Source organism: Zerene cesonia, chromosome Z, assembly GCF_012273895.1.
Source record: "Zerene cesonia ecotype Mississippi chromosome Z, Zerene_cesonia_1.1, whole genome shotgun sequence".
In the NCBI taxonomy this organism is placed as follows: domain Eukaryota; kingdom Metazoa; phylum Arthropoda; class Insecta; order Lepidoptera; family Pieridae; genus Zerene; species Zerene cesonia.
In genome coordinates this window covers 12,173,793-12,192,068 of record NC_052122.1, presented here as the reverse complement: position 1 = coordinate 12,192,068, position 18,276 = coordinate 12,173,793, and the positions used below count along the sequence as shown (strand labels likewise).

General features: G+C 35.7%; 1 protein-coding gene across 2 annotated transcripts in view; it reads left to right on the top strand.

The window, feature by feature from the left end:
- LOC119835891 (tetratricopeptide repeat protein 39B-like) overlaps window positions 1–17,982 on the top strand; it is a 40,171-nt gene extending 22,189 nt beyond the window's left edge. For both annotated transcript variants that reach the window (XM_038360991.1, XM_038360990.1), the window contains exons 2-14: window positions 3,955–4,047; window positions 4,424–4,452; window positions 4,678–4,773; window positions 5,421–5,604; window positions 6,270–6,427; window positions 6,698–6,863; window positions 8,052–8,213; window positions 8,747–8,910; window positions 11,164–11,319; window positions 12,050–12,236; window positions 13,043–13,257; window positions 13,736–13,855; window positions 14,660–17,982. In XM_038360991.1, the coding sequence (XP_038216919.1) occupies window positions 3,964–4,047; window positions 4,424–4,452; window positions 4,678–4,773; window positions 5,421–5,604; window positions 6,270–6,427; window positions 6,698–6,863; window positions 8,052–8,213; window positions 8,747–8,910; window positions 11,164–11,319; window positions 12,050–12,236; window positions 13,043–13,257; window positions 13,736–13,855; window positions 14,660–15,113 (2,175 nt within the window). In that variant the 5' untranslated portion in view covers window positions 3,955–3,963 and the 3' untranslated portion in view covers window positions 15,114–17,982. The remainder of the gene's footprint in view (window positions 1–3,954; window positions 4,048–4,423; window positions 4,453–4,677; window positions 4,774–5,420; window positions 5,605–6,269; window positions 6,428–6,697; window positions 6,864–8,051; window positions 8,214–8,746; window positions 8,911–11,163; window positions 11,320–12,049; window positions 12,237–13,042; window positions 13,258–13,735; window positions 13,856–14,659) is intronic.
- Window positions 17,983–18,276: the final 294 nt, after the last annotated feature.

The following is an 18,276-nucleotide window of genomic DNA, read 5'->3' as shown; positions in this document are numbered from 1 at the left end:
TCAGCGCCCTAACCTGACGCGTCTCCGCATAATGTACGAGCGAAAGCGATAACCTTAATTTTTACTACCTTTTTATGATATATTAACATTACTTACGTAGCAGTAACTATAGTACACGAGTAGCAGTAATAAAAGTAACTATATAATTATTTTCATACAAATAAAATAATGTAGAATTAGAAATAAATAAAAAATTATGATATGTAATATAAATTAGTAAAATTATAATATATATTATTAAAAATTATAAATTACAAATATATTGATGTAATTAAAAACCAGAATGGTGGAACAGACCATTTATTTATATGTTGGATTTTCTTGGATACGAGTGTCTTGGGTTAAAAATGAAAGTAGTAGAAAAAAATTACCTTACCCAGGTGGAGCCGGACGAGTTAAAATAACATATTTATAAAATATTTTTCAAAAGAGCTATTGCTATGCAATATGGTGCCCGAAACAAAGCGTTTTCCTTTTATTTATCTGCTCGAAGAATTTAAATAGAGACATGATTTCCGCTAGAAAACGTGAAAATTCTCTAACAAGAAAACTACCGGATGATACAATTTCTATCGCTTTTAAGTATTTAACATAATTAATATTTTGTCGAAATTAAAAACAAACATTGCGTCATAACATAAAAATAAAGAGTATTTAATAAATTAAGATATAAGTAGAAAAACACAGCAAATATGCAAATGTCTACACCTAATCTCTGCCCTCTACAAATGTCAAGGAAATATGCTATTGACAAAAAATTACTGTACCTCTTCTCATATCGAAAACTCTCATCTTGCCTTAACGAGATTTGTGGGAAATTTATATATCTATCACTAAAGCGTGGTTTTCTTTTTAACTGAGCACATTTTTTTCTCTTTGAATTGCGATCACTTTCAACAACATTCCAAAATGTACATTTTTATAGTTACATGTGCAACATTTATAAGTAAATTAATGAACTAAATACAAACAAGATTCAGTATCAGTATCGTATCTAAATCAATCAATATTACGTTGCAGAATATGATACCTGTAAAGCAGACCTGTGTGAACGTGGTGCACTTTCGGTTTATATGGCGGTTTATACGCACTTATCAACAAAAAACAATGCAAGTCTTAGCAATGTATATGTCGCTTAATAAAAAGCCTAGTCTCTTAATTAATCGGCCATATATTTAAGTAGTGCGCACCCCGCGCGTAGATCTTCATAACCTAATTCACTCAACAATCATTTAGCTTTATTAGTATTAGAACTTATTAATTACAAACAAACAAAAATATCTTTTCTCTTTCTATATCAGTGTGTATTTATTGACTATAAAATACATTTTATTCATTTTTCACGATTAAATTGAAGTATAAAAATTATTTGAATTGTAATAAACTCGATGACATTTTCAAGTAAAATTATTATAATGCAATAATTATACTCTTTGTTGTTTCTGCTTAAACTTCAATACACTAAATTGCATAAGTGCAACAGAGTTATGTCCGGGACCTTCCCCAGGATTATACTTTGGAAGCCCTACAACTAACGGTCTCTCATCCATTTACTATAATAGAATTTAGTTTAATCTATAATCCACACTATGAAAATTAGATTCTCATACGCATGTTTATATGTATTTGAGGTGCTTCCTTAGCAGTTTCTTTTCTCAAAATAACACGCTAACGTGTAATGCATTTATTGATTTTTTTTTACATTTCAGCCAATTTTAACTAACATAAAGCATTCGTCAAACGAAAGTTGTAAGTTAAATTATAATGCATAAGAACGTTTAATGCAGCTGTGACTGTTATGGGATAAATGTGGGGCTCGACATGGGATAGCATTCAATTATTATTAGTATCGAAATAAATGTATCAGCATAGGGTTCCTAGGTTGGGGTCAACCCCAAACGAGCTACATCCGGCCAATCCTGCTTTTAGCGGCTTGATGAGAGTACTGATTATATTTTTTATATTATGCTTATTTTATTAAAAAACTTCCGCTGGCGGCCTCACTGATGCGGTCAAGGGAAATTTCCAGGAGAAGATGTTTCAATATATAAAACTATAGCTGTTAAAAATAGCCTATAGCCCCCTTACTATCTTCAGACACATAAGCCATATCATATAATCGCTCATTTGTGTAAAAGACACAGACACAAACAAACACATTTTCGCGTTTATAATAATATCTAGTAAGGATTTGTATGCGAATTTTGGTTCGTTTTAAACTCTAATTTTATGGAAGCAGCGATCTTTATCATGATCGAGAGACATATTAATCTATGTATTTATGAATGAATGAATATAATCGATTCGATGTTTCCAGAGATGTGCGGCCTAGGCTTGGCCGCACTACGGTAGACAGACGCGGTTTTTGACCGCGTGATTTTGCGATTTAAGCTAACGAATGCAAGCGGCCCAATTGCGGTTTTATCCGCGACGGACTTTAAAAAAACACGGAATTTTACAAAAAAAAACACCATGAATTCGCACCGAAAATATATTTATATAAAACAGCATTGCCTGTGCATCTCAGCTAAACCTGTGCATCTCGGGTTTTGCTGTTTAACCGTTCACCGCTTGCGGGAACGAATGCAATGGGGCCTTAGCCTAACAATGAATGGATGTTGTGTTTTCAAAGAATAAATATTTAAATTTAGAAAAGGATAATAAGTACGTGTTGGTAGTTTAAGTAAGTTTTTCTCGTAGTTATCAAAGCACATATAAGCAGTGGTGGCTCAGTGGTGAGAACCTCGGACTTCAAAAATCTATATTTCGGGGTTCGAGACCGGACGAGCTGCAGGAAATAATTGATTTTTCAATTTATCTGCGCATGTAGATAACACCACCACTGCTTAAAACGGCGAAGGAAAACATCGTGAGGAAAGCGGCATGTCCAAGAATCAAATGTTCGACGATATGTGACATCTGCCAACCCGCACTTGGCCAGCGTGGTGGATTATGGCCTGAACCCTCATAGGAGGCCTGTGTCCCAACAGTGGGAACATATAAGGGCTGATGATGATGCTCATCAAAGCACATTTATCGCGCAAAATAACCTTTCCAAAGCTCTGATCCCAGGCAAATCTATAATATTCATTTCAATATATTCACGCCAAGTCAATATTTTTTCATGTGACCTTATTTTATAGGTTGTATTATTGCGAAAGTTGCGTACACCTATAATTAGTAAATATATAAAATTGATTTATGATAATGTCTTTAGTTTAAATGTGATATTTATTTGTTGTTGGTGTTCCATAAATTATATAAATAAACAAATAAGTGAATGTAAAAGTAGTTTTAGTACGGCTTCCGTTGCGCACCTAATTAATCAGTTCATATAAGTCGTAAATATATGCAGAATAAAATTTGAATATCTTATTACTAACTGTTTTACTCTGTAGTTTCAAATGATTTTAATTTGAGATTGTTATATTGTAAGATCGACCTATGTTAGAAGGAAGGAAAGGCACTGGTTCTTTTAAGACGACGGAACTTTCTCTTCCTACTTAATTCCCACCGTATGTGTATTCTTTTAAGATATTATAAGTTCATTGCATTTAGTTTAGATTTAGACTAAGACGTTTCGGTTTCTACATATTTAAATGTTTTAAGTATGTACATATAAAGAGAAATAATAACATGAAATTAAATGCTCAAAAATTGGTCGCATTTTTAATTTAGGTCTTTTTACGTTATAGTGCAATAAAAAAATTCGAAGGTTGACTGTTATTTTTTAAATAATATTGTCTTTTTTATTCTAAATGTTGCTGTTTTATAAAAAAGATTTAATAAAATAGCACATGACTTCTGAACATTGAGACACAATATTAATACATCTGAGCCATCGCGATATAAAATCATACAATAATTTATTGAGGGATCAGTGTGTTGAAGTTATATTTGTATTATATTTTTGTGTGCTTTTCGTTGTTTTAATACTCGCTTTGATGTCAACAGCGCCAAGCCATGGCGCTCCAGGAGGGGCCCCTGTCGCCGGCCCTCCCTCAGGCACCGCTTGCGCGCTCCGACTCGGCTGATTTCGATGATATTGTGAGTTGAGATTCTTTTTTTTCTTGCGGGCGATATCAAATTGTAATATATAACAGTACAGACACTAAATACATAATCAACAATATATTTTCATTCTTATGTAAGAATGAAAATATATTGTTGAATATCAATTACACACAAGGTTTCTCCTTATAAATGCTACAGGCGGGTGGGATTTTTTTTACTCATCATTATAATACATATACATAAAGCAGTATATGTTTCTTTTTATTTACATCAGATTTTATTTAAAATATGTTTTTTACAATCTGTTTAATTCAATAAAAACACTGATAAAAAATTTGTAATATATTTTAGACACTTACTATAAATTATTATTATGTTAATATAATTTATGCAACTTTTGTTTGTGCAGGAGGAATTTCAAGATGCATTGGAGCCAACGTAAGTTTATTTTTAAGTTACTATTTTATGAATTATAGTTAAAAACATAAATCGTTAATCAAAAGATTGAATTAAAGCGCCTGCGCATATGATACAGGATTGTTACAAATTATAATTTATCTTAATATAGTAATTAGCAGTGCGTATTCTATTGAATCAGCTAATATAATAATTATTCGAATTTATTTTTAACATAATCAGTATAATCCACATTTATTTTCGTAGGATGGACTTGAATAAGTCCCTAGAAGATTGCGAGCTCGCAATTGAAAAATTCTTCTCCAATAATGTGAAAGGTGCCGCGGACGTGATGAAACCATGGTGAGTAGATATGTATGTGCAGCGGTAGTTTATTTTCAAATAATGTGTGGGTGAATTTCTAAAAACTATGTTGCATGAAGTATTGAATTACTAGACACTCGTCCCGGCTCCGCCCGGTTTATCCCAGGGGAGCATTTAATCGAAATAAAAAGCATCCTATCACCCAAGTTAGCTCATACTAACCTGCCATTCGTCTTATTAGTTGCATGATGTAATAAAAATTAGAAAAGTTCTTGGCGGCCAAACTACAAGGGATATTTTGAAACCCATGAAGATACGGTATTCTATTTTATGTGTGCGGCTTACAAGGCAAATGGATGAATAATATTTATCACAATATTTTCATTATCACACTTCGATTGTTTGACTATACAAGCTCGAAAAGATTTTTTGGCTACATAAGCTCACTCAATCCTGTCGCTCTCACATAAAGGAATAACTGCCTTTTTAATGCATATACGTTCCTACAATATACAAAAAAAACGGCGTATCAGAAGGATACCTACGAGAACATTCATGGTCAATGTCCTGTCGCTACAGTAAACACAGTCTAAAGTCTCTCTTATAGGGATAAGTATCCCAGTCCCTTAAAGCTTGATCTCCCAGGTTTAACTCAGAAATACATCTTCACTGATATGTCACGACAGGAAAGAGAAGTCCCTCTACCATTGTCACGGCGCAGCCATCTTCGAGTTCATCCCGGCGATGCTGACGATGGACCCGCAGCAGATCCAGAAAGCGCTCGGCGCGGTCAAGGACACAATCTCACTGTGCAACCGCCTGCGCAAGTCCTACACCTTCGTGGAATCTCTGGGGAGCATCGTGAAGAAGGTAACTTCAAGGGATAAGGGTCACGAGTTTTAGACGTAATGAGAATTTTTAGGGAGAACATGGTTAATTGTGGCAAAAGAATCGGTAATAGATTTATTTTTGGGTGTTTAGTAATGTTTTCAATTTAAAAAGTTAACCATTAAAAGAGTTGACCACTCTATGGTGTCCGTTTTTCTGCCTGTTACTAAAAAATCTGTCCCTTTTTACATAAGAAGAAAAATTTTATAAAAGAAATACAATAAAGAAATTTTCATCGAACCAAATCGGATATTCCAAGCATTTCGAATTCCATTAGAAGACTACTCGTCTTTCAAAGACAAGCATCTTTATAGGAATTTGAGCGTAAACCTGATCGCAGCAAGTTATTTAAGGCAGTCTCGGTTTATGTCCAATCAAATTACATTCTTGCATCGATTTTGTTGCGATTATTCCACTTTTATGGCATCCTGAATTAATTTTGGATATAATAATAATACAATAAATTATTTTAAGTGCGTTAAATTTCTTTACAATTTGTTTGCTCTACGAGTAAATTTTAAATTAGTGCTATACGATGCATATCGGCTTTGGGATTAGCATAAGTCTTTTACAATTTCTTAGACGATTTACTCTTTAAAATAGTTTTTTTGACTGACAAATAATAATAAGAATCTCGTCTATACCAGCCAAACTTCGCCGCGTTCTCGGAGCTGGAGGCTCACGCGGAGCTGATAAACGCGGAGGCGCTGCTGGTGCACGCGTGCCTCGTCGCGCTCGAGGGGGAGGACCTCACTGGCCTCATCAAAGCCACCCTCAAAATCAAAAACAGTCACGACTCTTACAAGTAAGTAATGAATAACAGAACTCTCGATGTCCACGAACAGTTGAAGTCACGATTCAGTTTTTACTTCTAAATGACACCACCAGTTTATTATAGACATATTTTATTCTTATGTGGCTTCGAGAGCCATGTCTTCTCTATCGCCAGCCCATAATTTCTACAAGGGATGGCTCGCTAATAAGCGATTAACAAAAATTTCAGTGCTATAATTTATTTCAATATGGTACAGTAGATATTATAACAACCAATATGATAACAAATGAAATGTCCCAGGGACTGTGTCAAGATACTGGACAAAAAGTTGTGGGAGGATGAGACATCTCGTACGCACTTCGAGAGTGGAGTGCGCATGGGCGTGGCCACCTTCAACGTGATGATATCCCTGCTGCCGCCCAAGATCATCACCGTACTAGAGTTCGTGGGCTTCTCAGGGGATAAGGTTGGATTTAGTAATTTTTTTATATTGTAGCAGGCAATGGAGCTGGTGGTTCGCCGATCACCACCGCCCATGAATCGCCCGTTTTTAAGAGGATATAGATAAGGACTAGCGATTGAAAAGAGGAATGGTAAGGTAAAGGAAATGGGCTTCCGGCTCGCCCACTCCCCGAACGAAAAACAGTAGCATGCTTCCATTACTTACTTACGTACTTCCCCGGTGCGAGCTGACCCAGTTCGTGCCGAAGCGTGCTCGACTCTCACATACTCGAAAAGAAAATCTTTATAAAACCCAAACCTTAGCGTAACGAGACTCGCACTTGATATGTCTTCAATCACATATACATCATTTTGGAAGACATTTTTATTTCAGACCAAAGTAGAAATAAAAATATAAATTAGTACGAAAAGTTAAGCTACTTATAAAAAAACGAGGTATTATGTAAAGTGATTTTTTTCCTGTCATTTAATTTAAATCAAGTTTAAAAATATGAAAATGAATGGCGGTTCTCTATAAAATTCATCATTATCAGATCATCAGTAGATCTAAAAAATCTACGTTAGCTTTGAAACATAAAACCTAAAAATCTAGGTTCTCCTTAGAGTTATAAACTCTGCAGAAACTTGGTTGCAGTAATATGGCATCCCATAATATTCGAGGAGAAGTTTGTGAGGTCTCATAATGTAATTCAATATTAAAAAAGAAGAAAAGTGGAATTCGCTAAAGTAATATGTGTTTGCCGAAATAAGGGCCTGAAAGCAAATTAGCTTATGTTATTAGCTTATGTTATTAGCTTATGTTATTCTTATAGTATAGAAATAATTTCAACATTATAATACAATAGTTCTATCACAGCTTCTGGATATGTTCTGTTGAGCTTGTCTGACAGATAAAATTACAGATATGACATATTTCTGAAATCAATTGGATTATCAGTGATGTTAGTATATACACTTCTAATTGGTCTTTAAATGTTTGTCCAAAAAAAGAATCGAAAAGGCTGATCCATCCATGTAATACACGAATAATAAGATTTTGTAATTATACGTATTGTCTTTGTAGGTAACGTATACACTGGTAATCTTTTCTCAAATTATCCAAAAGGTCATTCAAAAATAACCCTCGGCTCATATATCTATATTATACCTTTAGCTCATAGTTTTGTTAAATAAGCATCATTCCCATTACCAGGAGTACGGTCTCACGGAGCTGCTGGTGGGCGCCAGGTCGCCGGGCCTCCGCTCCGTGCTGTGCTCCATGACCCTACTGGTGCATAACCTGGTCATTGGCCAGTTCGCAGCCATTCCGCCCAACTTTGAGCTCGCGGAGAAACTCATTAACGAAAACCTACAGGTTAGTTACAATATTCCTTTAGGAACAGAAGTAGAATGGTTAGCATGTGGTGTTTATAGGAAGATCAGGTCAAGTTGTTATCCTTTTCGACGACTCCGGCCGCACTCTTTCGAATTTTTTTGTAATTTTTTTATTGATTTATTAGGTGACTAAAAATAAAAATAAGAGGGCTATGTCAATTTGTATATTATTGTAGTGTAGATAGAAAGCAGAGGCTTGTTGTCACGCCCACAACACAGGTACCACAGGTAGCGACGCTCCCGAGTTCCGTGCGCTCCGTCTGTATTTGTTTTTTTATGTAAGAAATAGAAGAATTGAAATACTAGATATTAAATTTTTAAATATACAGAAAAAAAAACAAACGAGATTTTTATTTCTATAATGAATACCATTTTAGACATACCTTTAAGATCCTCATCAAAATTTAATTTGTCTGATTACGACATCTTGTTTCATCACGTGACATTAGCAGTGTTGCCACACGGCGACAATTTACCAAAAACCAACATCCAAATACGGAAAACTTTCCCCAGAAATACCCGGACAGTGCCTGGTTCCTCATGTTCAAGGGCAGAATGGAACTGCTCTTGGGGCAACCGGAAAAAGCTGTTTTAACTTACGAAAGGGCCTCAAGTACTAGCGGCCTTTGGCCCCAACTCGTCCACCTTGCTTATTGGGAAAGCATGTGGGCGCACGCGTAAGTACATTTACCTAGCTGGGTGGGGGGTTTATATGTCCCCCTTGAGGGTACAATATATTTTATATTATTATTGTCATCATTATGTTTTACGTTAAGCATCTTGTGTATGTTTGTCCCCACTGGGGAGAAAAAAGGTTACTTGGTAGATGTTTGAGTATTGTTATCATTTTAAATTTTATAACCACTTGCATGACGGTAATGTGTATGTCCCCGTATAAACTTTATGTTATGTACAAAAATTTTACAGTTATTGTCATAGAACATTTTCACATTTAGAACCACCTGTGTGATTCCATACCAACAGAGAAACATACGGACACACGTTCCCCTTCCGCCATGACACATCGCATGTCCCCCTTGTGGGGGAGAGTACATTACCATTGTTATAAATCATGTTTCACTCTAAATAGCGCCGTCCATAAATATGTCATTTTACCTCACATACACATTCGCATGAAACGAATACTGTCTCATTTACACTTATCATTAACACAATTAATACAAATAAAAGCAAAAAATGCAATGTGTGTAATATTTAAACATTTAAATTCAACATGGTAATTATAAAAACATAAAAAATGTTATCAGTTCTTTAACAAATCGTTATCACGACATGAATGCAAAAGCACAAAAAAGCTGTTAAATGCAAGATAAAAGAGATGTCAGTAACAGCATCCTTTACCGCGCTGGACAAATTGACAACTTGTTTACCATTAAATGTAAATAAATATCCAATCAAGGAACTGAATTCTGTACGAACAAATCATGTTTATTAAAAACATCCGCCCAAATACTAATAAAGTGCCAAATGTTACTTTTGTGTGAATATTGTCAATATTATTTTAACAATGGATACAAAAAAATCTATAAAAAAAGTACTAGTAAATTAAAAACACGAATTCATGGGTTTATACATACTACACAAATTAAATACACGTAATCATTATGAGAATAGTTTTGTTAAGTAATATTGATATTGTTAATATTTTCTTTCATCTCCCCAAACAGTAGCAATGTCCATAAAGTATAATATATACATTAATATTTCACGCTCGCGCGGTTTCGAACCCGCAACCTTCAGACGTAAGTTTTTTTAGTTCAAGCTCTTAGCTGCTCGGCCACCGTCGCGATGTTCCAAGTAAATACATTTTAATATTAAAACCAAAAAATTTACTATTTCTTAACCTCGTTTAATTAAAGATTGCTTCTAGCGAAAACCTTTAAAATTATAATCTACTATATAAAAATAAGTCGGGTTTTCCTTTCTGACGCTATAACTCCAGAACGCACGAACCGATTTCCACGGTTTTGCATTCGTTGGAAAGGTCTCGGGCGCCGTGAGGTTTATGGCAAAGAAAATTCAGGAAAAAATTCTGCAGAAAAGCGGGAAAGTCATTTTTCACATACAACCGCCTGGTGGCGAAACGGAGTTCGCCGGGTTTGCTAGTGAATTATAAATTATTATGTAACTGTAACCGTCAAACGACATTTGGCATGTAGGTAAGATCTGCCATGTTTTAAAAAGCAAAAAAAATTAATTACGTTTAAGTACTCGGCGATATGAATAAAGTATAAACACAAATATCACACAAAATTACAAGTCCTGTTTATCGACATGCCATGACTAATTGAAGGATTTAAATCGTAACTAACGCTCAGGCAACCGGCAACCACAACATTTAGCTTTATGAACATAACTATTTCACCAATTGTTCGTACAAAATATCCAATATCATTCATATCTGTATCATTGCCATGTTTGTATCAACATGTCTTCATACTCTTATATCATTATGAAAATCATTCGACTTAGTATACAATTTTCTGCATCATCATTTCACCTCATTGTGTACCTAATTATCTGGTTTTCTGAGATTCTGGTAATGTATGGGACAATTCTTTAGTCAAATGGAAAGACAAGAATTTTTTTTCTATACTATTCTCCAACTTGTAAATAAAAGCTATTGTGTTCATTTAATATTAGATACATACTTTTTATTTTGCATACAACTTTAGCGAAGATTACTTGATTACTAATTATTCTATCATATCGAGGCGATCCCTTCCCTTACCCTCCCTTACCCTTAGAAACGGGTAGCGCATTCGCCCATGAACATTGTGGTGGCGGTGGTGATCGTGTATTATCAGGCGAACCACCGGCTGAGTTGCCCGATTATGTTACTCTAATTTTTCTGTTAAATACATAATTCCTTAGTCCTCTGAATATAAATATGTTTCCTGTCAACACAGGATGATGGGCAACTGGAAACAGTCCTCGGAATTCGCGGCAAAGCTCTTAGAACAGAGCATGTGGTCCCGTACCGTATACGCGTACACTTGCATGGCGACTGCCCTGCACATTAACGAGCCCATCCCAGAGCAAAGCTGGGTTGATGGACTCATAGAGTGAGTATAAGTGAAAATTAATATTACGCACAAACACACGTGTAACATAGACATACGACCATGTAATGTATAGACATACTAAGAAGACATCAAGTCTTCGGGGGAGGCAACTGCCTCGTGCATTTTACTGATCGATTTATGAACAATAAGGTTATAATTGTCTTGTCATGTTAGTCCAGAACATTTTGTGTTGTCAGTTTCCACCAGGAATCGAACCTTAGCAGCACTCGGTTGTCAACCGCTATGCCAAAGAAGCGGTCATAAACTAATAAACGTAGCCGTTATTAATACATCTGCGAATACATGGTTATCCAAAATAACATATCGGGAGAAAGAATATTGGGAGTGGGTTAGTTAAATAGGTAGTTTAGCCTTTGAAATATCTACCATGGAAGCATGACATCCTTTTAAAACCGGTCCGTTGCGATTCTGTTCGAGCCTGGAAGTCAACGAGTAAAACTTGTAGGGTTTTATATTGATTTCTAATTCTAAATAGCAAGTATATTAATATGTTAATTAATAACTGTTGTAAGATAAGCAAACAAATGGGTTCTGTAAGAAGTCGATACGGCCTAACATTTAAAAAATGCAATGTTATATCTCTCATACTGCTCATTTTACAAAGGTTGATCACAATACACGTCGCATTAACGTCACCTGACCGTGCCTTCCCTATTACCCCTCAACATATTTTCCCAAAGTCTTATACTAATTTGACCGTAAATCTCAGGGCGGTTAACAACTACCGTCAACGTATCCTCGGACGTTCACTACCAATGGAGAAATTTGCACTGAAACGATGCGAAAGGTTCAAGGCGCGCGGCCGACTCGTTCTGCCAGCAGTTGAGCTTCTTTGCATCTGGAACATGTATCCATCGATTGCAAACAACAAGGATCTTGCTGACCAGATGCTGAAGGTGAGCGGGGGGTGAGATATATGGGGGGTAGTTGAGGGGGGAGGAGGTTCTCAGGGGAATATTAATTATGGTCAAACATTCAGATTTAATGTCGAATTATTATTCAAGCAACACATTAATTTCATAATGTTTTATTCTTTGGTACATTATTGATGCTGACATAACGAGCTGAAATAAAAAACACAATTGACAGTAAAAGGATTAATCTTGTTTAGCACATGATTTGCAGCTTTTCTTATTCTTCCATGCATATATATCTATCTATAGCTAAGTCACTGAGTTGCAAACAAGATAATGAAAATACTATCGTATTCGGTATTTAAAATAAGAAGTTCTTTTTATACAACAGTTCGATGTACATAAAAAATATGAAACTGGTTTCTAAGAAATCACTAATTGAGGCTTTTAGGCTGGTTCTCTCATCTCGAGAACATTTTATCATGTTTTTTACACATTTACTTGATGTAATTTGCATATTGAACACGATTAAACTGTATAAACTATTTAAAAATACCTGAATGCATGATAATAAAGATATAAATAAATTGTTTTATTTCTAAAATCACCTTAAAATATTAGCACCCGTAATTCTATATGAAGGTGATGAACGGCATAGTCCAACTGAATATAGCTTTTGAAAAACTTTGAGAAATAGAAAAAAAATCGATCATGAGCCGGGATTCGAACCTGCGCCTGTCGCCGTTCCGTGGCGACGCCTGACCGCAGCCACCATCACTTTAATATTGTCCCCACAACAGTACTCAATATCCAACCAACCCAATAACACCCAAATATGCCTCTCCCAGCAAATTGAAGAAATGTACGCCACAATAGAAGCCGGGCTAGAAGAACTAAAAGCCATAGAGGCGAACCTCAAAGAACTAGAAGAGACCAAGGATAAGAACATGCCGCGACCCTTCGACGCCGACGACCTGGCCCTCATCCGACACCTGCGGGGGTCCCTACTCTCCGCTATGAACTATCCGAGACTTGCGCTCAAATACTTAGAACTTATCTTAAGGTATATCAATGTGTAATTATCCCTATCTATATACATCCAAACTAATTCTGAACAGGGAGTTATACAGGTCTTAAATGGCCAAATGATATTAATTTTGTTTAATTATTATATTGTACTATCTATATGAACAAAGATGTTTTAAACGAGTAACTATTGAGTTTTTTGTCCACTCTTCTTGGTAGAAGCAAACTTAAAATCGGTAATATTTAAGAAAATGGTTATTCATAAACGCAAAACCTACCTACTACTACATTTTAATGCGGTTAAATCAGCCCATTCCCGTGGGAATTTTCTTTGAATACGCGAGCGGAGCCGCGAGCAGTAAACTAGTTTTATCTCAGTCAATTACATAAATAACTCTTTCGTAGATTTTCACGGAATCTCCTCTATTTCAGTTATTTAAATTCGAATTCTCCCGAACATCCTACAACAAGTACCTTACATTACCTACTTTATACAACAAGAAACCCTCCCACAGGCACAAGGAAGAAATTAAGGAGAACACGTTCCTGGTTCCGTACACGCTTGTAGAAGTGGCCATGTGCCACCACAAGCTCGGGGACCACCACCTCGCCATGAAGATACTCAACGACGCTAGGTGACCTCTTATAATAAAACTAACCATAAAATATTGGAATATCAAAATTCTCAGTGTTAATGAACGTAATCCTCGGAAATGTGGTAACCGATTTTATGATCTTTATATTTGTTACATTCAGTAGGTCTGAGGATAGAGCAGTACTGGTGTTTCCGGGTCCGCGAAGTATCTATAACCATACTGCGAGAATAAACGAGGGAAAATTTATGATATTTTAGTTCTTTGCTATGATGCAATTGAATTAAAATAATTTTTAAAGCTACAGCTTTGCCGAATGACATAGAACTTCCTTTTTGAAGACGTTTGATGACGCTTGTAAAAAGTAGTAAAATAGTAATATTCAATGGACTTTCTATTTTTTAAATGTACCAGCTCCCTAAAGAAGTATATTAGGAAAAACTAATTAGTATGATAACGATTGCAAACGTGAATTAAATTCTAACCAGTATCGAAATGTACTCAATTGTGTACACACGCATTGATCTTCCTTGAAAAATGGACGCAAAGGTATAGTATATGTAGGTTAATTACACAACCATTGGCACAAGAAAAGAAAGGAAAAAGATTATTAGTGTACACCATATACATATAAATAAAAAATGATATATCAAACTAACAGTAATAAAAGTTAAACAAGCAATTTTTTATCAAGAGTAAAATGTATGCAATTTAATCTAAATGGTTCCTGGCGCGATAACGACGTAATATAATTATGATAATTCATTTAAAATCACTCGTTCAATTAAATCATAAGATAAGGTCTTAATTTTGTGCCAATCTAATCACGCTTGTATTACTTTACAGGAAGAAATCGGGTTACTCCCTCGAGTCCCGGCTCCAATTCAGGATTCATTCAAAGATCGAGGCTATACGGAACTACCTCAAGGCCCCACCCCCGAGCGAGGCGACCTACGCCGGGCACCGCACCAGGCTAGACATGCCAGGTACCCTAGGCACCCAAGGAAACCTAGTCGTCACCACGCAACCCGTCAAAGCTCCAGAAGTCAACGGAAACAAGGACGATAAGAAAGCCAAGAAAGACAAAAAGGACAAGAAGGAAAAGAAAGAGAAAAAAGAAAAGAAGAAAGATAAATCGCCCAAGAAGGAGGAAAAGGTCGAGTCCCCTGTTCCGGGCACGTCCAAGGACTTTCCGGTGAAGAAGGACAGCATCATCACGGAGGACGGAGTGATTATCTCGCAGCCGAAGAAGGGAAAAGGAGTGCCCCTGAGCATGTTCCCGCCTAATAGGGGCGAATGACACAGGCCTTCCGGGAAGGGCTTAAAGTTCAACCGGATAACTGCACTGATATGGCGCTTCTTCATCTGCCCAGCCCTTCACCCGGCAATGGCGTTCCCGAACGTCGACACCATGAGATACTATGATATCTAAAGCGGATGCCACTAATTGGACAAAAACCGGATTTATTAACATGTATACGAGAAAACGACTCGTTCATAGACAACGAACTAATTTGGTCATTCCGGAAAAAACCCGGAATTGGCAACAATGGAAATTCACGATAATAATAAATTTCTTCGAGCTTTGACTTGATGAACTTTTTAAAATGATACGTGTTGAAACATTTTGTAAGATACGCTGAACGTTATTGCCAGTGACGAACTCCTGTCACTCTTGCCAATGTTATAATTAGATAGTTCAGTCTCCGCCGGCCCGCGTCCGCGTGTCTGTGAACTTTGGGGCAAGCGATGTTAAGTGTTGTGCCGAATTAATGTGTAGTTGTAGGAGTTTAATTATTGTAATAGTGTTATATATTAGAATATTCTTATTTAGTATTATACTAAATCCTCCTGACCAATCTATTGTTGAATTGAACTGAAATTTGTCCTGTGTAATTTTCAAACACCTCAGATGGTCAATGGAGTATTTTCTGAATAAAGAGGGCCTAATAAACTAATAATATAGGTATGCCATCTTGAACTTGCGTTAAAAATAACTCGTTGGCTTCTGCCCAACTCCTGTTTCTGTCAACATAGAGTTGTAAAGCGTTGGCGAACAAAAAAGCATGGAGTTGCAAGGAATTTATTGTTTTGTTTTATATATAAGGACTGGAGGGTATTTGACACCCGTACAGACCGAACGTATTTGCTAGTGGTATGAACTATATAATTATTCCTACGCATACATCGAATGTCATTATTTATTTCCTATAAGTGTATTAGTAAGTCACGAGAAATATTTTTTAAAAACAAAATTTAATGTTAGTGTGTTTTAACTGTTTGGAAATTTCAAATTTGAATGTTACAATAAAAATTTAAGTATTTTATTTATTGCAATGGATTTGGTGATTTAAGTAATGGTTAATGAGGCGCGAAGGTTGTGACTGTAGTTAGGTGTAGACTAGGCATAGGTCATAGGTTATACAAAAATGGTGACAGCCGTCCAGGCATATGCGCATATTATCGCGGCACCTGTACAGGTAAGGCATAGATAGGTATAAATAGGTGATAAGAATCGTAAAGACAACAGGTAGTTTTCAAAAGAGGGATGCCAAGCAGTTTTGTAAATAACAATTTTATAAATTTTTACAAATTTATAGCATTTTATATAGGCGATTTGAATTGTTACTTCATATTTGAAGATTTTTAGGTTCTTTTTATAGAAAATTAAGTCCAAATTAAATATAGTTCCTCCTAGCGGGTGGTAAATCAAAAGAGTGGCTTGTGATTAAGTTATAACAGATAATATAAAAGTTATGGTATTTCACCGTGTGCTCCAACGTCAATTACTTACGTCCGGTTTATATTTTCGATCGATCATTCATTACCATAATAATAAAGCTTTCAGTCTTCATAAAAGACAAATAACATCATTGTCCTGCAGTAATGGTAAATCGAACATACAAACCGTCGTTAATAATCACAGACCTTAATTAGATAACTTCTTATAAGGCGTGTTTCAAGTAGGCGCTAAGCTCTAACAACACTCCATTATGCAATCTCACCTCACCCGATGCAGACGTCACTGACACAACACGCTGTCCAGTTTAATATGTAGTATGTGAACTTAAGAACAATTTAGTCATACATATACACAGGCTACAGGCCGGCAACTGTTGAATATCTATAAATCAATAGTGTAATGGTGTTGACGCGTCTCAAACTCCATTATTTCAGACTTCGTCGAGTTAACAGGGATCTCGATTTCATGCGATCTTCATCAGAGCTCTCTTCATTTTCCTCCAGATTCACAACTTCTATTTGAATTATTTTACCATTAGTCCGTCACATAGTTGATTGAACTTTATGTAAGTTTACCTAGTTTGGATTTAGCGAAGTGCCGCTCTGAGATCGGCCCACGCGAAAGACAATAGCTATTACAAGCCTAATATCTTATGTTGGGCCCTATTCGCTTAGCGGCCAGTAGGGGTTCTTATCTTATTTTTAATTACTATTCTATGTTATGAGAAATAATTGTTAAACAATTGGTTTCTTTTTGTTGTTTAAATGCGTTGATATTATTTTGATATGCTTATCGTTACATACATTTAAATATCATTGTTCTTTACGAATAGTTGTTTCGAATAAATATTAATGTTACTAGTGCGTTGTCTCCGCGGCCTAACCGTGATGTATAAACATAACAACGTGTGTACATAATGATTTATCAGCTTCGGTTAATAAGCTTTGTATAATACTATCTGCAGTTCTGTCTCTTATAGATGAATATACTAATTTAAGCTCCTGCGGTCACCTTGTATGGACTTTATAATTTAACAACTGTTAGTAATTATTTTTGCGCAATCACTAATATTAATTAGCATTTAAATAACAGTTAATTAATGTAGCCTGTGCCATTGAAGGATAGAATTAAGAAAGAATGAGGTGGCCGATCGCGCCCCATCTCGCTTGTCCCTTGCACTTCGATTCTATCCTTTATTGAGACGGATAACCTAGTGTACTCATGTTATAAGGATAGTTGGGAAACACAAACATGTTGTGCTGTTTAGATTAAAAATGTATACGATTTTGATACGATATGGTGTCTATAGCCTATTGGAAATAAAGATATTGTCTCAAACACAAATAACACATAACATCGGGTGTTCTAGTGTACTTAATTGATGTAGACCTAGTTAGATTATTATCAATTAAAAGGATGTTGAAAATGCAGCGTTTTTTATTACCCTAAAAGAAACACGATGACGGTATATTCTAAATTTATAATTATAATCATTTAACCAATATTACAATTATAAATATTATTAAATAGTACAAAAAATACCAATATAGCAGCTTCCTTTCTCATGAGCAAAACATCCACACCCAGAGAAAGCCTTCTTTAGATATTTCTTACTTAATATTAGCTAGCTAATAGGGCTACTTAGGTACCTAGGCTGGGCTAATAGGCAGGCTCCTAGGAAACATTGAATATTGTATGCAGTTAATTCTTATCTAGAATG